Genomic DNA, 22,169 nt, shown 5'->3' with positions numbered 1-22,169 from the left:
TAGATTTTTGCCGCTTTTTAACTCATTTCCTGTCCAGTTCTTGTACCTGGCCGGGACAGAATATTGTGTAGTGTGCGCTTAAAAACTGAAGAAGACAGACAAGTGGAGGACAAAAGAAGAAAAAAAAATCTGATCTAAAAGAGTATTTACAGCAGATGAACAAAATCTGAAAGTCACATCTTTAAATGAACAACTCAGGTAATTTATATAGTGCAAATACAAAAACACTGACATACATTATAAAATGTTGTTTAATAAAAGTTATCTCTGTAAAGGAGCCAGCAGATTGTGTCAAATCTCCACTTCATTGCAGTCTCCCATCCTGAGCAGCACATCGGTAACAGTGGAAAGGATCGACTGCCTTTTAGCAGGAAGAAACCTCCAGCAGAACCAGGACCAGGATGGGCGGCCATCTTCCTCGATCGGATGGGGTGTGAGAGGACAGGAAAGAGACAAACATCAGAAGAACTGAGAAGAGCGTCATCCCTCAGTTTATCTTTTACTGTATGTCACGTTTTCATCTTATAGTTTTTGGAACAAAACTATTTTGTGTGTCAAACTGTGTTATTGTTCATATTTGTCATTGATTCAGCTAAAGAAATCAGATAAACTTAGATAAACCGTTATTTGCCAAGTTGTTTCTTAAGTTTAAACAACACTGACTTATCCTTTGAGTTCAGGAGCCTTTCTGGGCCTGAATCATTCACATGTCAGAGTTAAGTGGCTTGACAAACAAACAAGAAAAGGAAAATGGTCAGGTGCTGGGCTGTAAATGAATTTTAAAAAGCAGCCAAAACAAACAAACAAAAAAAAAAACAATGTGTTTTTTACATAAGATTAAAAAGTTTCCACTCCAGGTTTGTGCACAGTAAAGTACATGTAATAGTTTGGAGCGCTCTTTAAATGGTTGTTTGTAGTCTGGGTTACATTTCAGGCAAAACTGCGTTTGTTGGTGTAGATTCTCAGGATGTGACAAAAAGAAACTGGACTTCCTCTCTTGTTTCTGCACTCAGCGGTTATCGTCAGTGCCGGTGAAGCAGACTTTAAAGTCCGGGAGCTACTTTAAGTGTAGCAGAATACAAATGTGTGTGAAATGAAGATAAAGATCCTAAAACCACTTCAGCCACTGAACGCAAAAAGTGTAAAAACCAAAGAAAATTTGATTTACATTCATTTATTGGTTTTGTGTACGACATTCTTTTCAAAGGCAGGCTGTGCAGCATACAAGCATTTGGAGTGCTTTTATCGTCCAACAGCACCATCTGCTGCTCCTTCAGGGGTGGTTTTCGGTACAACACTCGAAATGCATTTTTACAGCTGACAAAACACATTCTTCAAGAAACCTGACTCTTTGTTGGTGACTATGTGCAATCTTCATATGTGAGGAACGTTTACATGGTTTAACAAAAAAGAAAGAAAGAGTGTTCAACAACAACAAAATTCAACTGCAGCAAAGGAACAAGTTCGCTTAAAGTTTTGGTTGAAACATTTCAGATTCTCCTTTGTAAAAGGGAGAACCAATTAGTGTTCTAGGACTTTACAAAGAGCAGAAAAAAATGTCCAGATGATGATGGAAATGAATTCATCATCAACACCAAAAAAAATCTTATTCCTTCTCGACATCACATAGGAACTAATTCAATTAATTTTCTGGCCTAACATATATAAATGCTCCAAAACCTTTTGACATTTTGACCAAATAAAAGAAAGCCATGAAAATGATCAAACCCTTCTAGGTGGAAATAAAAATAAGTTAACAATTACTGACATGAAATGTCAGTAATTGTTATCTTGAAATGTCTGCAGTATGTCATCCTTATCCAGCATCTACTTGTCACAACGAAAGGCCCCAAACTACAGACTTTCAGATGATTTTGCGTTATAAAATTAAAATCACATGATTTTATTCTCTGGTAGTGTTAAACAGAGTTTTTCTGTCTTCAGTGTTGCTGATTTTGTCCTTACTGAGAGTGATGGAGGACTGAGGCGTTATCAAATCACAATTTTACAGTGAAGCTTAGATGTACAGGATATAGGTGTGTTAAAGCTTCAGCCACTCTACTGTGCAAACATCCTCAAATTAAATAACCGAGGTAGACAGAAAAACAATCAAATGCTTCACCACCGCATTGCATTTGCGTGGATCTACACCAGAATGATTAAAGGTAACTGAAAGTTTGGAGGCGAGGAATAAAAAGTGACTAACGCAGCAGGAATGACGACCTTTCACTACCAGACCTAATGTGAGCCACTTAAGGATGCGATCGATACGGGCCTGCAGTCCAGCTGCAGCGCTGGTGACAGCATGCGGTATGTCTGATGCAGTTTGCATAATTCAGTGTTGCAGATTTCCACTACTTGGTTTGTCTGAGTTCAGGGTTTATCTTGTGGTGCTTTTAGGTTAAAGGGCGCAGAGACGAAGGGGTCTACAGTGTTTACGTCAGAGGTCCATGAGTGAAGCGGTCCAGCTGGAGCTGCTGCCGCATCGGACACGACTCTGTGAGCTGCACCCTGCTGCTGCGGCACCGGCCCCTCGAAGTGTCGGGAGTATTTGGACAGAGCTTGAGGGCGGAACGGTTGTTGGACCTTTTGTCCCAGCACTCCCTGGTCAGAGGTTAGGCTCTGAGCAGCAGACGCTTGGGGGTACGAGGTCTTCGGTTGTGCTGCTTTGGGCTCCTTCCGTTTTCCAAAGGGAGCCTGCGAGAACACGTCGAGCTGCTCCTGAGCTGCAAGCGGGGCGCGTGGAAACGGAGCGTTGGCAAATACATCCACGGAGTCCTCCTGTGGAACCGGAAACGGGGCTTTAGAGAAGACATCAGGAGTGACATCGGCCCCCTGTGCTGGCTCGGATACATGCCAGGAATGATTGTGACCAGTTGTGCATGGTTGGGGGAAGGCGGAGGATGATTGTACTGATAATGTGTTGGGGTGATGTGATGATTGTAGTGCTAACTGAGGTCCGTGCTCTTCCTCCTCTTCTGAGTCCATCAGCAGAGGTCTGGAGCCACCGCAGTCATGTGCAGCGACATTACTCTCAACAGCTCCTTCATCCTGTCGCTCCACCTTCTGAGCTTCTTTCTGTTCATCCTCATCACTGGAGTGCTCGCAGCCATCATTGTTCAGAGCATTTCCCTCAAGCTCTTCAGTCTCTAGTCCCTCCTCAAGCACAGAGTACCCATTACTCTCCCCTTGGAGATCTGTACAGGACAGCAGAGACAAGAGAAAAACAATGTGAACAAAAAAAAATAAAAAAAAAAATCAATGGACACAACAAGCACTCTCAGCAAGAATATTATCAGTCTGAGAGTCCAGCTGGACGTTTAGTTCCCAGAACATCAGCTATCAGTTTCACGTTTGACATACGGATGACTGATGGACCATCTCTAAAATCTGTAAACCACAGATCAATGAGAATGACCCGACAATGATGAACCAGCACAGGACTACCAAACAAACTCTACTCTGAACAAGTCACATAGGACAGACAAGACTTAACAGTTCTGCTATTACAACATTAACAACCTTGTTTCCACAACTTAGTTGCAGCTGCGGAGTCTCCAACTCAAACTTTAAAAGCAGGCGCTCGTGTCAGGAGGAACACGCGGTTTAGACTTTTGTTAGTACTGATTAAGGCAAGATTCGGGGGAGTTTAGACAGACTCAACAGGTCTGTGGAAACAAGGGAAAAGAGCCTTCAGAGCAAAAGGTGAGAACAGTTAGAGAGGTTTGCACAGATTAGTGGAAACGGGTGAGTCTTACCTCAGAGGTGTGGACAGCAGCTGTTAGCTGGCGGCTCGGCAGAGATGTTAGTCGCAGCCACTAAAGGAAAACACCACTTTTCTGTTTCGTTTTACTTCTCGGAGAGCTCCCTCGTCATTCGTCCATTTTAAAATGAACTTAACATAATTTCTGACGCAACACAGTTTGAAACAATTACAGCCAGACTTAACGAAACTAAACAAACAGTGACTGTTCAGTATTTCGCCAATCAGAGCGAACGACTAAAACAGAGTGAGAATGCTCATGTAAATACCAGAAACAAGATCAGAAACACTAAAAAACAAACAAAAAAAAACCTGGCCAGGAATCACAAAAAATTCAGTAAAACTGAAAAATGTTAAGACTGCCTGGAACTTTCTCTTCAGTATTAACACCCAAACAATTATTTACATTATTTTAATGAGTTTTATTACCTTTTTGTTGGCTGTCTCTAAACTGTATCCCTTCATTTGTTAAAAAAACATAATATAAATAAAAGGAAATACTCACAATGACCCTGTTTGACACATGAACATCTGCTGCCAATTCAGAAAGAACCTTTTTATTTGCATCCGTTCTAGCTGAAAGATTTTAAGCCGACCAGCAGAATAAGCAAATAAAATCTACACAGAAACACAAGTTTAACTTTACTGCAAAAGCCCTACAAGATACAGCACTGCAGTCTCTGATAAGAAGGTGAAGCATTATCTTAGGATTGCATAGATAGATGCAAACGACTTAGCTGTAAGTTAGTAAAGGTTGAGAGGAAGAGGAAGAGAGGAACAGCTGTAATACCGTTCCAGCAGTCATTGTATTGTCAAACCTAATTTCAATACTTGATACACAGACGTTTTGGAAAAAAATCAAACAAAGTCAGTTCCAAAACCTCAACATACATGTAAGGTTACTGTGTATAAACATTAAAAATTAGGTTTACAGAGTGTGAAAATGCACTGAAACTTCCTGGAAAAGCCAAAACTAAAGCAATACTGGGTGGGGATTTGGACACTTAATATAAAACCATTTGTAGTGACTGTGATCTAATGCAATATAACTTTTATACAACTTCCATCCAAACCTTTCTCATCAGTTCATGAAAACAAAAGGAGCACGAGTGTGAGGCGTGAAAGTCCAGAAGCATAGGTCCCTAATATCCCCGTCAGAGAAAACGGACCTCAGTCATACACACCAGGTTGTTAAAAAAACAACGTAACAAACAGAAACACTAAACTGTGATCCATTTTGTTTCCGAGGACCCCAAAAACAAAATTTCAAACCAAATAATGTGAATAAAGAGAAATTATAATGGGACAAAGAAGAAAACAAGGTCAACATTTACACTATTTAAGTATGGCTTCGTACACAAAAGTGTTTTATCTTTATATCCTTAGAAGTTCTGTACATACTCCAACACGTTTCTCCATTCATACATTCATCCTAAATCACAATCAATAAGTCACATTTAGTCACATTATTAGAAATGAAATGCCTTTAAATAATATACAAACAAAAGAGAAAAGAAAATCTAAAAAATAAAACTTTGAAATTATGAAAATCTTTAGGTCCATATGAGAGATTCTTCAAAAAAACTAAAAAAAAACCAAAAACAGGTTCTTTTGGCTGAAAATGTTACCACATTTAACCACCGACTCTATGGTACGATGTAAGGAGGGACTGGCTCGGTGAGACGGAGTGTTGTTAAGAAGGAGATGTTTTCAAATAAAGCTCACCTGATAACATAGTACCCACACAAATTAACTTAATGACATGAGTAATGTAGCTTCCTCTGCGTAACGTGTCATCTATGCTGAGAGCAGAAGGAACCATGGCAAGCAGCACGATTAGAAAAATCGCCTTTAGCTTTGGTATTGCTTCAGATCAATAATTTCTGCTGAGATTACTTTGAAAGTAAGTTAGAAATACAAGAATCTATACATCAAAAATATCATCAAGCGTGTCCCAAATTTATTAATGACTTATGGAAGCGACACGGTTGGCGTGTTGCTGTGGGGTCAAACTGATCAGCCATATAAACACCAACTTCAGACTCAGGATGTCCGAACGCCATCATGGTTTGAAAATGAACAATACTCCGTTTACCATTGGAAAAGAAGAAACTGTGTGTAGTTAAGCTTTGAAGCCTGATAAATAAACTCAGTGTTGGTAACAATTACTGATCAATATGAGGAAAAAACAAGTAGGACTGAACATATTCAGGTTCCAAACACTTTGTGCTTTAGGTCATATCTAAACAAAATGCTTGGATAAGGCAGACTAAATCTTCTCGTACACCAGTTAACAACGACAGGTACAAAAATCCTCACTACGTCACAAACAGGTTCAGTCTGTGCTCCAGGAAACGTCCATGTCGTTCATCCAGGTTACACGCTTGTTCGCATAATTAAGTTCAAAGCTTTCACCTGGAAGTAAGAGGACTCGTGTACTTCCAGTCCTCACCCCTTCACTCACATGACCACGCCTGAGGGGCGGTGTGTTTGTTCACAACCTCAGCCTGCGACAAGTACACCAGGTGAACATAATGGAGCTGTGATCAAGCGGTGCATTCGATGACGGCCGTTCACCGCGGGGCGTGCACTCGACGGGGGGCTATTAATGCAAGTGTGAGGAAAGCGTGAGAAAGACCATGGTGAAGCGGGGACAAAAGCAGACGATATGCTCAGGCGTCAACAAAAAGAGAAAACAAAAAAGAAAGGTTTTTACCAGCGTGGAAATGTCAACAGCCAGTGGAGATGCATGAAACCAGCTTATCAGGCTACTAGAGATGGAGTTGAGGCCAAGGAGGCACATAAAGAGAAAGGCTCGCCTGAACCAATCCATGCTGGCTTTTATCACTTCAGAAGTTGCTACGTTAAGTGCCTCTGTTGCCCATCTCTGTCCCTCCATCCCCACCTCCCCCCCACCACTCCCTTTGTTAGGATTTTGCACTCTGCCCCTTCGACCTCTCCCACCCCCTCTAGAGGTCGATGAGCTGATCCACCAGCAGGAGAGAGCGGGCCAAGTTGGGGATGCTGGACTCTGAACTGCCACTGTTGCTGTGCGAGTGACCACCTGAGAACGTGCCAGAAAGAAAGAAAGAAAGAGACAGAGATGGGCATGGAGGAGCCAAGGGAAATCGTAAGAGACAAGCAAATGATAAAAAGGTCAATAACGGGAGGGGGTTTGTATGGAAAAAAATTATAAGTGAGGAGATGATGAGAATGAGGGGGGGGGGGATATGCATGAACGGGGACAGAAAGAGAGAAGAAGCAGAGAATAAGCTGGGATCATGTTCAAACAGCTGCATCATTACAGGAGGAGAGTAAGGGATTGCCATTCTAATATGAGGGAGTTTTAAAAGATAAACTCTAAGGAGACAAACACCTTCAAACTGAGTAAGACTGGCAGCTTCACGTCAGGCACAAGGGAAAGAAAATAACTAATGTGAGAGCTTGATGAGGGAGGAAAAAAAACAACAGCCTTGATGTGACAAGCACATTCATACAAGCCTTTCTTGTATTAGCGATTGCAAAAAAAACAAGCTGTGATGACTAAACTAGGGCCCAAGGCTTCAGCAGGTGTGAATGCTCATGTCACAAATCCCTCGGCCTTACCTTGGTTTGAATTTTTGGGGATGAGCACAGGAATAGGGTCAAACTCATCGTCATTGACCTTCTTCCCACCAGACATGAGGAAAGAAGAGTCTGCAGTGAGGGAAGAGGGAGCGATGCGATGACAAAAAGGAGAAAGAATCCACGGCCGCAGAGAAGAACAAGAAAGAAAGAAGTATGCAGCGGATTAAAAACAGATGGGGCCAGGTCAGTGAGAAGTATTTGAAAGCTGTTAATGTTACATGGTTTGTATCTGGAAATGAATCAAGGTTTTATTGAAGATGCCACTCAGAGTCTCATTCCATCTCCATGTCTAAGGCACAGTTATCCAACACTAAACATGCCCTGCATCTGTGAGGCGGAGCTGTGGTTCTCAAACTGTGTGGTCCAAACACCCGCCACTCCAAACCCCACAAAAGGAAGAGCTTACCAGAGGCAGTCTGAGCAGGTTGCAGCTCCTCCAGACAGGATCCAGAGCCACAACCAGGGGGAACAGAAGGGTAGGAGGAAGAGAGAGCAGAGACGGGCTGGTTTCCACAAGAAGTGTGAGTTAACAGATCCTGACCCAAGAGAGAGTCCTCCCCAGTGAAAGAATCTGAGACAGAGTGAGGCAAAGCCAGAGCGTCACAATAAAATATGACTGAAAGCAGGACAGGAAGACTTTGTTAGTAAGTTTATATGTTTATATTACAACTAATAGCAGAGTTGAAAACTTAAATGTTGGCCTCAGCTAATATCAATCAGCACTTCACAGTGTGGAAAGTTACATTTAGAGGGAAAGTATTAAAAAAAGAAATATTAAAAGAGTTCACTGAAAACCAAACTTGACACCTAAGGAAACCTTTGAATTTTGATCTGTATCACTGTTCCACCCTTCAAATCAGTGAAAAGAGATTCTTTTTTTCTTTCCGATGACTCAGAATGCTAACCTGGCATGCTGGCAGCAACACGCTCTGGCTGGCCTGAATGCTGCTGGGTCTGGGGAGCATCTAAACCAGGTATTAGCGAATCCACACACACGTCTGCTACACAGAGATGGAAAGATGAAAATAATTGTTAGTAGTACAGATGAGGTTTAGTAGTGACCCACACAGTGTGATTGAGTTCTTGGCCATCTGAGAGGGGGGGGAAAAAAAGGCAAGGAAGAAACATTTGGAAAAGACTGGAGCAACTTAGGAACAGACAGTGAAGTTTTCTGCACAAATGCTGAAGGCAACAGCAAAGGTTGAAAGGTCAAGAAGCAGCAGAAAAACTTCAGGGTCAGGCAACAAAGGTGAAAATTGAAAATTTGAGTGATGTGTTTAATGACACAATTAACAAGGTTAATTTTGGGGTAATACGATTGTTTGCCAAACAAGCCTATTTGTCATAAAACAGTAGGGAAACAGTGTTTATTAATGCTACTGACAAAGGTTCGGTTCAAATAAGGTGGTGAGTTTATCTGTTTAGCCCATCAAATGAATCAGCTGACTGTCAGCCAATATTAGAGATATCACGAACATACATAGGTTTGCAGATATAAAAGGTTTTTGGGAACAACATATTCAGCAAGACAAATTACTTTATGAAACTTGGAGATGGTGGCACTTCACAGTTTGTCCAGCAGAGCTGCTCCAGCTCCATTCATTTCAAAACTTTCAGAAACTGTCTGCAGCACTCGAAGCCGAGTCGACATCCCAGATAAACAAATACGAATAAAATCATGTGTTCACAATAAGCAGGCAACTAGTTTCAAAGTTAGTGGATGCTGGCTTCATCTTTTTCAACTGTACTCTGGAGCAGTATACAAATATGTAAAAATAATCAATAGTAGAATTTCATAACCACTAGAAAATCCTAAATGTATTCAAATGGTATAGTCTTATGGTAGACATTTCATTGCTGACACAGTCAGTGACATTTGTTTTCTGAAGATGACATGCATAGCTGTCAAAAAACAACAACAACAAAAAAAGGCAAAAACAGTTTCTAGTACCATTAGTGAAAGAGTAGCACAAAGAAAATATCACAGTCTGTAATTTAATTTACTTCTGTGCAATACAGCAAACCTCAAGACCAGTCATTTAAAGTTCCTGAACCTTTACTAGTATAATTATGGCACCAAACCATTAGTAAGTGCAAACTTTAACACCTAACAATTAGTTCAATGAAATTATTAGTGAAAGTCACTGTAAACAATTCCTGTTAAATTGGATTCAAAACTCATTGTAAATACCAGTTTAGTCGTATAAAATGAAGCATCTCTGTGATAAAGGAGAAAACAAAAACAATCCGTGCACATAACAACCAAACGCTGACTGCTGCTCATACTCACAGGGAAACTTCTACGGGGTAAAACGGGGGTATGGGGTGTAGACAAGGAATGTGTTGACTCAGAAAATGGCACAGCAGATGTGACCTTTAGCCTCTAACACTAAGAGAGAAAGGCCAAAATGGACATGTGGTTTTTCAGGAATCCTCAGTTTTTTTTTTCAAGTTGATTATTCCAGGTAATATTAAACATACTAAATATTAAAATGTGACAAAGACAGCCAAGTTTTAGTTAATTCCAACAAGACATCTCTCACACTCAAAAGAGATTTTCTGCTCCATCAGCAAAGGTCAGTGTGGCTGCTTGAGCGCACCCTATTTGAGTGAATCAAATAGAGACAGCTTAAAGGTACAGATTAACCACACCCTTATTACATAATAACCAGCAGGATTTTTATCCTCTCAGTGCAGGCCTTGAACAGCAGTTACCAAAAGTAGGTTTAAATGGCTAAAAAGAAAACACCTCTGCAAAGGTTAAAGGCTAATCTGACAAGGATATAAAAGTCAGGGACATCATTTTCACTGGACCGTGTGTTTAACTTCCTCTTGTTCTTCACAGCAGCAGTAAGCAGCGAAGCAATCCAATTAACAAGGGACAATTTGTCCTTCACGTTACCAGGCAACAGTGAAAGCACACAAATCTGCAAGTGAGATGCCATCTAGCTGTTTCTAAAGGTGTCTATTCATGGACACAGACAAGAAGCCAGTGCGAAGATGCCAGCTATACCAACAAGATAGGACTGTGCATACAGGTCTCACCTACAAAACACTGGCTTCCATAAGACAACATCTGGGTGGTGTGTGATGTCTAGGAAACGACCTCAGCAAGAATGTGCTTGTGATAAGAGCTCTGAAAGTGAGCCCAAGGCCTAAGAAAGATTAAAAATACTCTATGTTCTGTATCATGGGAACTTTACCTGCTGCGTCAGAGAGAGAAATTAAACAGCATTAAAAGGGTCCAAAACAGCAGAATGGAGATGTCTGCAGGTATTTGGGGTAATAATGTGATTATAAGAGAGTCTAAATGATGAAATCTAAACATAAACTACAGAAACCAAAGGTAGGCAGCACACAAAAAAAAAGAAACACAGAACACACACCAAACAAACACCTTATTGAGAACATTTTAACTTTACCTGGAAAAGCATTGAGCTCTAGAATGAGACTTTCATTGGAATTTGAGCCTTTTTCTCCCACTGGAGCAGCTGATCACACACAAACAGTATGCCGTTTTAGATCACACAAAGACCGTATTTAAATAATGCTGCATGCGTGGTCACACCGTGCACAACTTACTCTCGGCAAGCTTTGCAAAGTCCTTGTTGAGTAGCTCCTCTGCTGTCAGCTTGGAGAAATTATCATCTCCAAAGGGGTTCCAGCTGGGCTGAGAGCTGGGAGCGGTGAGCGCCGAGGGAGCGTCAGCACCACCTGGATGATACACACTCTGCTGGGATGAGCAGGGGGAGCCAGAGGGAGTGGTGCTAACGGATCTGCAGAATAAATGCAAAATGTTAGCTGAGAATGGAAAGTGAAACTGAACACAAGGTATAAAGTTTGTGTGTAATGATGTTTGCCACTAGAAGTTGTTAAAAAAGGAGCTATTTAAAGACCAAATCAAGTGAATCTTCTTAAAACGTGATTCTTCGGGTTGTAAAAAGGGCTGCTGTCATATGAATGAACTGCTTATTGACCCCTCTGTGCCATGAAAGGGCGGTTCATTCTGGGACTGCTGAAAGGAGTTGATTGTACTCACTTGGACTTGTTGAGGCTGGCCTCAGCTGCGGCTGCCTGAAGTAGCTGGGTGGACTTGCTGACTGGGACTCCGAACACGGCACTGTGGGTGACATCGCTCAGGATTCGTCTGTGGCCACTTTTAGGGGCTGCCTTCGGTGACGAGGGGGGTGTCAAAGAGCCAGCTTTGTGAATCTCTCTGCCTGCAGTCTGTAATAAATAAACAGACAGAAGAAGGGTAGGAAAAACTCAACACTTGCAACAGAAAACAAGCTGTAAACTCAACAAATCTCTTCTTTATTGAGGCAGAGGAAACGAATCAGATCCCAAGCATAAGTCAGAGTAAATGGATAAGTGAGGGGAAAAATATCAATCTGCAGAAAAACCAAGCATTGAAAAAAAATCACCTCTGGAAAAGTAAAACAAGAATACAAGAAACAGTTGAAGTAAACACATAGGTAGCATAGATCAAAACAAAAAAGAGATTTACAAATTTCTGTGAAAAGAGCACGTCATAGGAAGCATTTCTACATGGCTTTAACAGACCAATCTGCAGAGCAATCCTGTCTTTTCACTGCCCAAGACGAAGAAAAGAGCAAATATCTGCATATGTGATTGGTTAAAGATGAGCTAACAATCAGCCCCCACCCAAAGAGCGGCAGACAGCAGCAGGAGTATGATGTTACCACAACCTCTGGGCCATCTGCAGGACCAATAGCTGCAGACTCGGGGATGGGAATGAGATGAGACGCTGCCGTTTCATGGACTACATGCTGCTGAACTTGATGGGTAAGAACTGAAGGAACAGGTTTAGCTTTGGACTGCAGCAGCGTAGATGCTTGGAAAGGCGTTTGCTGTTGGGGCATCCTCTGTAGTTGATGCTAAATTGGAATACCACACAGCCATTTATGAGAAAGGCTCAATGTTAGCGCACCATAAAGTCTTACTTGTGGATATGAGTGAAAGAAAAGAGACTGAACTCAAACCTCTGATAAAAACAAACAAAAAAACAGTACTAAATGCAGTCTAATGTGCTCACAGTTATGATAAAAAAGTAAGTTTAATTTACTTCTACATGATCTCATCAGTTTTTGACATTATAGAGAAATGTTGCTCAAATCTTCTAAACAACACTGACTTGGTTAATTCAAGTTTGTCAGCATTTGTTCCTGTGCAGCTTTCTTATGGTTCATCACAGCATTCTGAGGATTCTGGACTTTGAATTGCTGCACCCTACTGATTCTTCTCTTTTTCAGTCATTCTGTGGTAGATCTGCTGCTGTCACTGGGATCATTGTCTTGATGCATGATCCCATTTTGGCCAAGCTTCAGCTCTCTGACACTCAATCTTAAATTAGACTCAAGAATATTTTATGCAGGAGCTTGTAGTCAGCTGAATGACAGCAAGGTACGAAAGCCTCATGGCTGCAAAAAAAAAAAAAAGCTCAAATCATCTGCTCTCCTCCACTCGGTTTTGTTGTTTTTAGTTTTCACAGAATATTCCCCAATTGTACTGTCATAACTTTTAAGATTTAACAAGCTAACAGAGGCCTATAGATTCTGAAAGGTTGCTCTTGGACTATTACCAGTCTGATATTGGGATGAACTCACTGATGAACTTCTGTATTCGTCAGCTATGTTTTTTCACTTGCTGTTGAACAACAAACTGAAAATTGTTTAGAAATAACTTTAAAATCCTTCCTGAATTGACATAGATGATATGTCATATGTTATTTTCAATCTGAGGTTTATTTAGCCAATTTTAAAACTTGGAGAATACTAAAAGTTTCTTTTTTTTTATCTTGATCCAAAAAAACCTGGAAATGAAAGCAGATGTACTCAGTTTTTGCCGTGACTGTGTTTGATTTGGAAAAATCACCTCAGATCATTCAAATTTATACTAAATATTCTATTTATGTCTCTTCTATAATTTTTTTACAACCCTTACTTCCAGCTCAACCTCAACCTGGATAAGTTTTCGGATGATGCACGAATAAAGACCGAAGCTGCAAGCAGCTCAGTTCAGGTAGGATTCCTACCTGCTGGTTGCTCTGCAGGCTTAAGAAGGCTGAGACTTGCTGCTGCTTCATGAGGAGCTGCTGATGCTGCGCAGGCTGTGGCTGCACGTTGGCTGTCTGTGGAGCAGCTTGTGCAGTAGGAGCCTGTTGAGCAGGTTGGACAGGAGTTGCAGCTGGGACACCGACACCTGGAAGGAAGGAAAAAAAATACAACAAATGAGAGGGAGTCGTTCAATTTCAATCTGAGCTGAGGAAGCTTGGAGGAGGAAAAAAAAAAGGTTGATCTGTCACTCCTTGGGCAAAGTGACACCATCAAAGGAGTCAATATGAACTAAAGCCTGAAAGTATGGAAGCAAATATTAAGAATCATTACAAAATTGATTTTCTTTTCAATCCGATCACAGATGAATGACCTGAAAAGTTGTATAGGTAATATCTTAAGGAATTTGTCAACTTCAATAGATTCACCGACAGAAATACCAGCGTTAGTTATTCTTACCTACAGCCGGCGGCGTTCCTGTAGCCACATTAGGCCTCTTGCGTGGGGTGAGAGCTGGCTGGATGGGAAGAATGCCTGATATCGGCTGGGACTGTGCCTGCCCCGCTTTGGGCCGCTGTCTCGGAGCAATTGAGGTTTCTGTCATAGGAACTGGATCTGTGAGTCTGATGCGAGAAAAAAATAAATAAAAAAATGTAGAGCACAAAGTGGAAAAGTTTCTTGTGATGTTTTTCAATTACATAGTAAAGTTTGACACAACTCTACATTTTTGTTGTTGTTTACATTTTTCTCTAGTTCTGTCCCAAAAATATATTCATATCCTCCCTTTTCAAAACGTGTGACACGCTGAGAGCTAAACCACCTCATACTTTTTTACACCTGTATGTAGCTTTAGATAAAAACTTTAATAAAACACAAATAAAAATGTAGCTTCACATAGATGAATGAGGAAATTGCATGTCCTGTTTGTGTTGTTGAATCTTCACAGATGTGAGAATAAACAGTTTAAAACTGTCCCAAATCAAAAGGATCCTGTCAGCAGAGGGACGTGAAGCAGGGGAAGAGCCAGATCACAGAAAGCCACATAAAATAGAAAAACATCATCATAATATTAACAACATTCAACTATTTTGTCTCTCCTCACCTGGCTTTGGTTTGACTCTTTTTGGCTACAGCTTCACTGGCTCTGATAGGCTCAGGAAGTTTTGCAGGAATGGGTGAATTCTGTAACAACAAGAAAATCAATAGCATTTATTTTTACACCACAGAGCTAAACACATAGGTAAACTGTATCATAAGTGCCTTTTGTAACAGCAATGAACAAAAACTAGAAAGTTGTAGGTCTCAGATTTCTGCTTCTCTGACAAACAAGGAGACAAACTAAACCACACAAGATAAGACCAAGTACATTTTGCTGTGAGAAAAACAAACAGATAAACAAAGAAAGAAACATCTTAAACCCTAAAACATTCTCTCGTTTCACTTTCCTCCTGTCAGGCTTACATATAAATTTGGGACAGGGCACTCTCGTCGAGCCAGTTTAAAGGCAAAGTGGGACACTTGGTAGATATCTGGTCTCATGTCTGGATCAGGTTCCAGCATGTATCCTAAAAAATGAACAAAGACAAGGCACGTATTTTGTGACAGGAACACAAACATTTTGGAGCCAAATTTAAATATACATTTACAGGATGTCTGTGCATTAGGTACAACGGTACAAAACAAAGTTACTCACTAATGAGACAGTGTATTTCCTGGGAGTAGCGGGAATTGTCAGGGATGGTAAAACTGCCATCACAAATAGCCACTTGGCTCTCGCCAAAGGGAAGGGTGAAGTAGCATAGCTTATAAAGTAGACAACCTAAAGCCTAAACAGACAAGAATCGTGTCAGTTCTTACTCTGAACATTCAAACACCACAGGTGAATATTGTCCTGTAGGTTACATATCGCCAAATAAATAAATTTTCTAAGAACTTCAGTCAGACCCAAATATCCGCCTTTGTTGTGATGACTTTTCCGCCGTAGAGGTTGACCATCTCTGGAGCCCGATACGAGAGCGTAGTGTACCTGAAGACAGGAAGGAGCACAGATGTGAGCTTTTGGACTGCACAGATAAGACAGAAAGCATTTAGGATAGGAGGCATGCTTGACAAAAATAGAAACACACTTTTTAATTTCTTCTTCCACGACTGCGACCCCCTCTGTCTGAGGATTTTGGAAGTGGTTGGTGGCACTTCCAAAGTCACAGAGCACGTAGTGTCCCTGGTCATGCAGAAGAATATTCTCCACCTAATAAGGAAAAAAAGAAAAAAGATACAACTTGTCAGACTGTATTGCATTGTCAAAATGAACTCAGCGAGAAACAAACAGTAAGTAGTCATTAAATCTTATTCACTGACTCAAGCTCACCTTGAGATCTCGGTGGATGATGGGAGTGTTGCACTGATGAAGGCGAGCGACTGCTTCACACGTGTCACAAAAGATCTGCAACACCTCAGCTTCACTGAAACCCGTCTGCAGTCGCTGGTTCATTAGGTTTACCACCTGCCCACCTGCATAAAACAAACACCTCATAAAAAAGGAAAAACGCCAACCCTGTTTGAGCAGCATAGCAAACATTTTTATTCAAAAACTTAATATTTAAAAGCTGTCCTTTGTTTTAGTCTTAGTGCCATGAAACTCTGAGGCTTAAAAACTCCCCATTTAAATGAACAACAACCTAAATGTTGATTAACAGCATCTACATAACAGAAAAGCAAATATTTATTTTTATTTTTTCATATCGTCTAAAGGTTTTTGCTCAGCACTTTGTGTTGGAAATAATATATGCAACATTTACTACCACTGCTGCTTGCTGTGCATTCATTAAAATATATTTTCCTATTAAATAAAGCACTTCTTTGTAAGCTCTGCTCTTTAAACGCTTCAGCAGCTACATCTAAGCTTTTACATTTCTATAGGGAATACCCCCAAACCTACGCATGAAATGAAAACTGAAGTTTTACTGACCATTACTGCTGTTAGATGACTTTTTGATTTGGGGGAAAAAAAGCAGGGCACTGCGAGCAGCTAAGGGTAATGGAGAACTGAATCCATCAGAGACTGAAAAGCATGGGGGAGGGGTGGGGGTGAGGGGGCAGATTTACCTCGACAGTAGTCCATTAAGATTAGGACTTCCCACACATCACCGGCTCCGACTGCAGTTAAGCTGGAGTCCAGAAAACCAACTATGTTTCTGTTACCAACCAAGTCTCTCTGTGGAAACAAACAAACACAAAGGAATTATGACAAGGAACTCGTGTAGTTGAAATCGTTTGTACAGTTTAAAAAATTGAAGAAAAAAAAAAAACATCCATGTTTGTGACAGTTTAGTTGTTTTTTTTAATCAGTGTAGAAATAATCCAGATAACCATCCTCTGTTAGTCATTCCAGGGCGTGGCTGCAGGAACTGGGTATTTACACACACAGTCAAAGACTCCAGTTGGGAAACGGGACATGGAAGTAAACGCAGACATCTTAAAGAGAACTGCACACATTAACCCATTCACAAGTGAGGCGCCATGTAAGAACGGTAACTGCAAAACCCATATTCAAATATTACAAACGTTCACAGAGACAATTTAAACCTTTTAGCTTCCTTTAGTTCCCGCCACTTTTCTCAGCTTCAAGATTTTTTTCTGACACCTTCGATGTCTTTTAATTATAAACCTAAAATTGAATTAAACCAAGCAGTTCAGGGTCAAGTTTGTATTTTACTGCTATAAAAACTCCAGCTAAATTATTTCCACAACTCATCTGCACTTCCAGAAACCATCTCCTGATGATTTTGTTGTACTCAGCAGTTACTGGCTCTTACTCACCATAATCTGTATCTCAAGTTTGCAGATCTGCAGGTCGTGTTCGTTGTTGACGTACATTCGTTTTAGCGCACAACGCTGGCCTTGATGTGTCCGCACCAGGAAAACTATCGCAAAACCTCCTGCAAGTAAGGAGGATAGAGGCGATCAAAACAAACAAACATTAAAACCAATAAAATCTAATTGTCTAAACAAATTTACAAAGTGAAAATGTATAGATCTACTAAACTTTTTGACTTTTAGCAACACTAATCATGTAGCAAGACATACCTGGTGTTATTTTGGTGAAATTCACAATTGAACAGCTAATAAGGCAGATGATGAAATCTGGGAATTACTCCTGCTAGACATTTTTTGTGTACAGTGTTTAATCCCCCAAATAAATAAAAAAAAACTTAATGCAAAGAAAGCATTGCATAAACTGAATGATGTATTCAAGAAGTGGATCGCTGGTTGACTGGCACATTTTTGAGATAAATAAATAACGACGTGTGACTCAGCAGTTGTGAGAAGAAAGACAACACATGATTAAGGAAATGAGGAAATTCATTATCCAACTATTAGTAACAGAAATACTTTGAAGAAAAAGATGGGTATCTGCATGAGGAGTAACAAAAACCACAACCACACAGTCATAAAGTATGTGCCCTTTATCTTTAATTATCTACTATCAGAGTATATATGATACAATATTTACCCTTTAAGGTAGAAATCGAATCTTGTGTATAAACTAATATACATTTAAACTGTGTTAGTTGTAATCTAAAGTCACATAATATCTGTAATTCAGTTTAAAAGCAGCAAACTGTGTAGACGTTGTCATCTATCCTCCCTGACCTGTAGATATGATCAATTTTAATGTTAATTTTAATTTTAATTTCTATGTCAAGCTGTTTGCAGGCAGCAGCTCTGAAGGTGACGTTCTGACTTCTGTTGTTGTGTTTGCTCTTCAGACAGCTGTTTTTTTTCCCCTCACACAGCTTGAGGTAATGCCCAACACTGACTCATCCAGCTAGTATCACTAAGCTTCAATGTGAAACTGGCAGCTAATGTTTGAATAGGACTGAATGGAGCTGCGTTACACCCATCTGTACTGTAAAAAATAAAAAGAAAAGAAAAATCACTGGAACAAAAGGCAACAGTAATATTTTAAATTTTGTTTAACAGCAATGTCTTCTATGAGACAGAGTGGAACTGGGTCATGGAATCTGATATAATGCATAAAAAAAACCTTGGTGTTACCATAAAAATCAATGACTGAGAATGTCACAAAAGTGCACAAAAATGATCAAGGGCTGCAGCCATGAGAGAAAAACAGCTGAAAGCTGAACTCTGCAGTTAGTTTGGTCATGATATGTAAGGGAATTTTTCACTTCACATATGAAATTCAGTTAAAAGCAAATGACAAATGCAGACTTTTATGTGCAGAACACAGAGTGTGTGTGTGTGGTCCATCAGAGTAAATATATCTGAGCCACTGCTGTCTAATCTGAGATTCAGGTGGTAAAATAGAAAGATTACAAGCCTTCTTAGCAAAGGTCTATATTCTGAGCAGACAACGTGACTAAGTCCCCCTAGAAATAGTCAGCGTCTCTTGACGCAACTGGCTGTCAGGATTATCCCACGGTACCTCGTGCAAACACAGCCAAGCAGGTGCACATAAAACAATTTTATATATTGTGTTGAAAAAGTCAATAAATGTCTGAAGTGGCAAAGTCCTTTAAAGCCCTTATTACACATATAAAGGTTCTTAGTCACGGCCTAAAGATCTGCACTATTGGTGTTGGACTAACACAAGTCACATCATGTTCTTGAAACTACTTTGATGATTACAAACAGGTATGCAACACAACAAGGAGTGCCACTAAAGAGCGGCTTTAATCAAGTTAACATGATATGAACTGTCTCATCATATAGCAGGAAACTTTCTTTTCATTAACAAAAAGAATGGGCTGTTATAAAAAGCACCAAAACGTTTAATAATCCCCCACTGCCGAAAGGCAAAGGCAGACAATACTGTTTTTGCCCGTGTGTGTATGTGTGTGAGACGTCTAGAGCCAATACAGAATAATCATCTGGCTAATAATGTGTATATATGTGTCTCACGAGGTAAAAAACAAAAACATGTTACATGTGTAGAATGATCTTTTTGTTTTTACAAACTCCATTTAACAAAGCCAAGCTATTATCAGTTTCAAAGCCCATTTCCAGTAAACATTTGCCTTCATGGAAATGTACATACATTTCTCCAACAGTACAGGACATGTCTAAAGTTTGGCATGCCATTCATAAAGTCAGAATGTGTCCAAACAGATAAGGCTCACCTAAAGGAGACTACTGATAAATTAATCAGTCTCTTTTCATTCATTATTTAGTAACATGCCCTCATAGGGCACAGAGCAGAGCAGACTCTCATTGTAATGATAAATTAGCATGGGGAGTGTGCACAAATGTCCTTAGAAGTCACAGTTTATAACAACCCATTTCTTACCTTTAAAATGATAGATTAGGACTAACCTATAGCCTTGTTTTTTACCATAGAAATGTCGTGGCCTCATTAATGTTTGCTACGTGGGAACTTACTGTGACCCCTGCGACAGAAGCTGGCTTTGAAATGACATATTTTGATCAAAGAAAATCCCAAATCTGAACATCAGCCCATCTGAAATCATTTGTTGTGTCACGCCCTCTGTAATTACCAAGATGACTCAATATGGCCATGTGTTTTACAAAAGAGAATCCAGTTAAACGCAGTTCCTCCCAGACTGGAATAGCAAATGTATAAAGGCGACAGTTTAAACTCCTGATTTATTGTTTAACAGCCCAGCTATATGGTGCATGTTTTCAGCCTTACTGATTCCACTGCACAGAAAGAAAAAGGTTACAAGACAAAGAGCATGAAAAGGAGGGTGGTCACTGACAACAGCAATAAGACTCAGAGCCTGTAACCTGGAGCATTAATGCCTCTCCAGGTGAAAACCATGATAAATAAGCACGGTATCATGTCTGCACCGGAAGTGGGACCAACCATGACACTAACATTACCTTTGCAACCCTGCGGAGCATTTCAGAGGTTTGTGTGAAGTGTGACAAGTGCGCAATCCACAAGAAAAGCCATAGTTCACCTTCGGCGATAGTTTCCTCGACGGTCACTTGATATCGCCCGACGCTGAAGACCCGACCGATGAAACTGACACCGCCGCCGGAGCCTGCGCCTCCTCCGCCGGCTCCAGCACCAGGCCCGGAGCCCGCAAACTCCCGACGAGTATCAAAAAATTTCTTCATTTTCACCTGATGTCCAGAGCGGGCCAAAGTCCAAAATGTCTCAGTGTCAAAACAAAAGTTACTGTTGGTTCTGCTCAGTCTTTAATCACTGAGGTACCGGTGGCCTGGCTTCAGCTGCTTCTTTTCTTAACATTGAATGAAAACTAAAAACAAGCTAAACTAGCTGGTTTTACAACTCCTAACCCGCAGCCCCTTACCTCAGCTAACTCATGATTTGAACAACGGGATTAAGATGCTGTTAATAAGTTGCCGTTTTCACCCCTAAAGCGGTACTAACACGCTGCCTGACAAACTTATCCAGACTGTGAGCCTAAAAAAAAATCTCCAGCTAGCTTTTTAGCTCACCAAGCTAGTCAGCTAGGTGACACCTGTCAGTCGATAGACCGGGCAGCCAGGTAGGTCCTTGTTGTCCAGTGCAGCTTATTATACATCTCCGCTGATATCTGCCACACTAAATAGTTCTCAGTTCATTAGTTGCCTTGTTTCGTAGTTAAAAAAATGCAGTACGTATCCAGTTTCTCCGCGCGTCCAGCAGGGTGTAAAATGCTGGTCAACTACAGGTTAATGACAGGGCTAACGTGGCTACAGGCAGATGAGAAGCTACTGGGAAAACTGGGTCCGCACCATTTATGCGACGGCGCACGTAGCGACGCACTGAACGAGCGGAGTTTGCACACAAGTTCAAGCGGCGTATCGGCCTACCAGATACGCTGCTCATATCCAGTAGGGAGTAGACAATTTTTACGCTTTAGACGCCTCGACCATATGGTATATACTTCTCGAGGAAAACGCTTTTCACTCCTTTTTCAGACAAGTTCCTCCATCGCAGCTGGTCAACATTTTAGTCCGGGTCATGCGCCGGTGAAGCGGTAAGGAGTGTACCGAGCAGCTATATTACCGTTTTTCCCCACCCAGCTCCTCTCCGATCATGCGATTGGCCAAATCACCGACAACTTCCTGTTAGTCTTAATAACCTGACCAATAATCAGATCATTTTAAACTGCAGTAATTTGCTCAAGTATAAAATCTTAAATTGTAAACAAAATATGTAGAATAAAAGAAGACATTTACTTCGATTTATAGTACAGCGTATTAAAAAGTTAAAAATAATCAGATGCAATGACAGTCATAGATGTTTATAAAATTTTTGGTATGTTGTTTCTCTTTAGTTTTTGCTGACTCACACCTGAAGATGGAGTGTTTGTAAGGTTTCGTTTTATAAAATTAAAACAATATTATACGACCCCGGATTTTAAAAGAATAGCTTATACTCTAAAATATTTATTTCCACGCTTAAAAATTTACACTCAAGCAGCTAAACACCAGACCAGATTTGCATGACTACAAGCACAATAACAGCCCCACGCTTTTTGCAAAACACTGAACACATTTATTTACTTTAGACACCTAAAGATATCAAAATGTCACTTGTTTTCCATTTCAAAGCACTGGCTTTTCAAATGGGCACAACTATGAACCAAATGGTTAAACACATCCAACAGTTTTTTTTTTTTTTTTTATAAATTTGAGTGCAATATCTTTTTAAAAAAGTATTTCATTTAGCAAAACAATCAGGGCTGCTCTGCTGATTAGGTGTGTGGCTG

At 40.5% G+C, this 22,169-nt stretch overlaps 1 protein-coding gene across 11 annotated transcripts; it reads right to left on the bottom strand.

The window, feature by feature from the left end:
- Nucleotides 1–1,158: 1,158 nt before the first annotated feature.
- On the bottom strand, nt 1,159–21,168 carry LOC108236544 (AP2-associated protein kinase 1-like). 11 transcript variants are annotated; one of them, XM_017417254.3, is made up of 19 exons: nt 20,406–21,163; nt 17,284–17,402; nt 16,570–16,678; nt 15,833–15,975; nt 15,591–15,712; nt 15,409–15,490; nt 15,158–15,290; nt 14,926–15,029; nt 14,567–14,646; nt 13,924–14,087; nt 13,446–13,612; nt 12,100–12,288; nt 11,430–11,617; nt 10,973–11,166; nt 10,813–10,881; nt 8,296–8,391; nt 7,797–7,961; nt 7,370–7,459; nt 1,159–3,197 (listed from the first exon to the last, which is right to left on the bottom strand). In XM_017417254.3, the coding sequence occupies exons 1-19, from the start codon at nt 20,563–20,565 to the stop codon at nt 2,374–2,376; spliced, it is 3,198 nt and encodes a 1,065-aa protein (XP_017272743.1). In that variant the 5' UTR covers nt 20,566–21,163; the 3' UTR covers nt 1,159–2,373. The 11 variants fall into 11 exon arrangements, with proteins under 11 accessions (XP_017272743.1, XP_017272744.1, XP_024861910.1 ...); XM_017417255.3 differs by having other exon boundaries at nt 8,296–8,388; XM_025006142.2 differs by having other exon boundaries at nt 20,911–21,163.
- Nucleotides 21,169–22,169: the final 1,001 nt, after the last annotated feature.

This window comes from Kryptolebias marmoratus, linkage group LG1 (genome assembly GCF_001649575.2).
Source record: "Kryptolebias marmoratus isolate JLee-2015 linkage group LG1, ASM164957v2, whole genome shotgun sequence".
NCBI lineage: Eukaryota > Metazoa > Chordata > Actinopteri > Cyprinodontiformes > Rivulidae > Kryptolebias > Kryptolebias marmoratus.
This window is presented reverse-complemented; position numbering and strand designations above follow the sequence as displayed.

What these genes read in the sequence shown, in the direction of transcription:
- LOC108236544 (XM_017417254.3), bottom strand. Translation starts at nt 20,565, where the DNA reads ATGAAGAAATTTTTTGATACTCGTCGGGAGTTTGCGGGCTCCGGGCCT. An exon ending in AACTTGAGATACAGATTATG is followed by an intron (nt 16,679 to 17,283) that starts GTGAGTAAGAGC and finishes TTGTTTCCACAG; the next exon opens with AGAGACTTGGTTGGTAACAG. An exon ending in GTCCTGCAGATGGCCCAGAG is followed by an intron (nt 11,618 to 12,099) that starts GTTGTGGTAACA and finishes TATTTATTACAG; the next exon opens with ACTGCAGGCAGAGAGATTCA.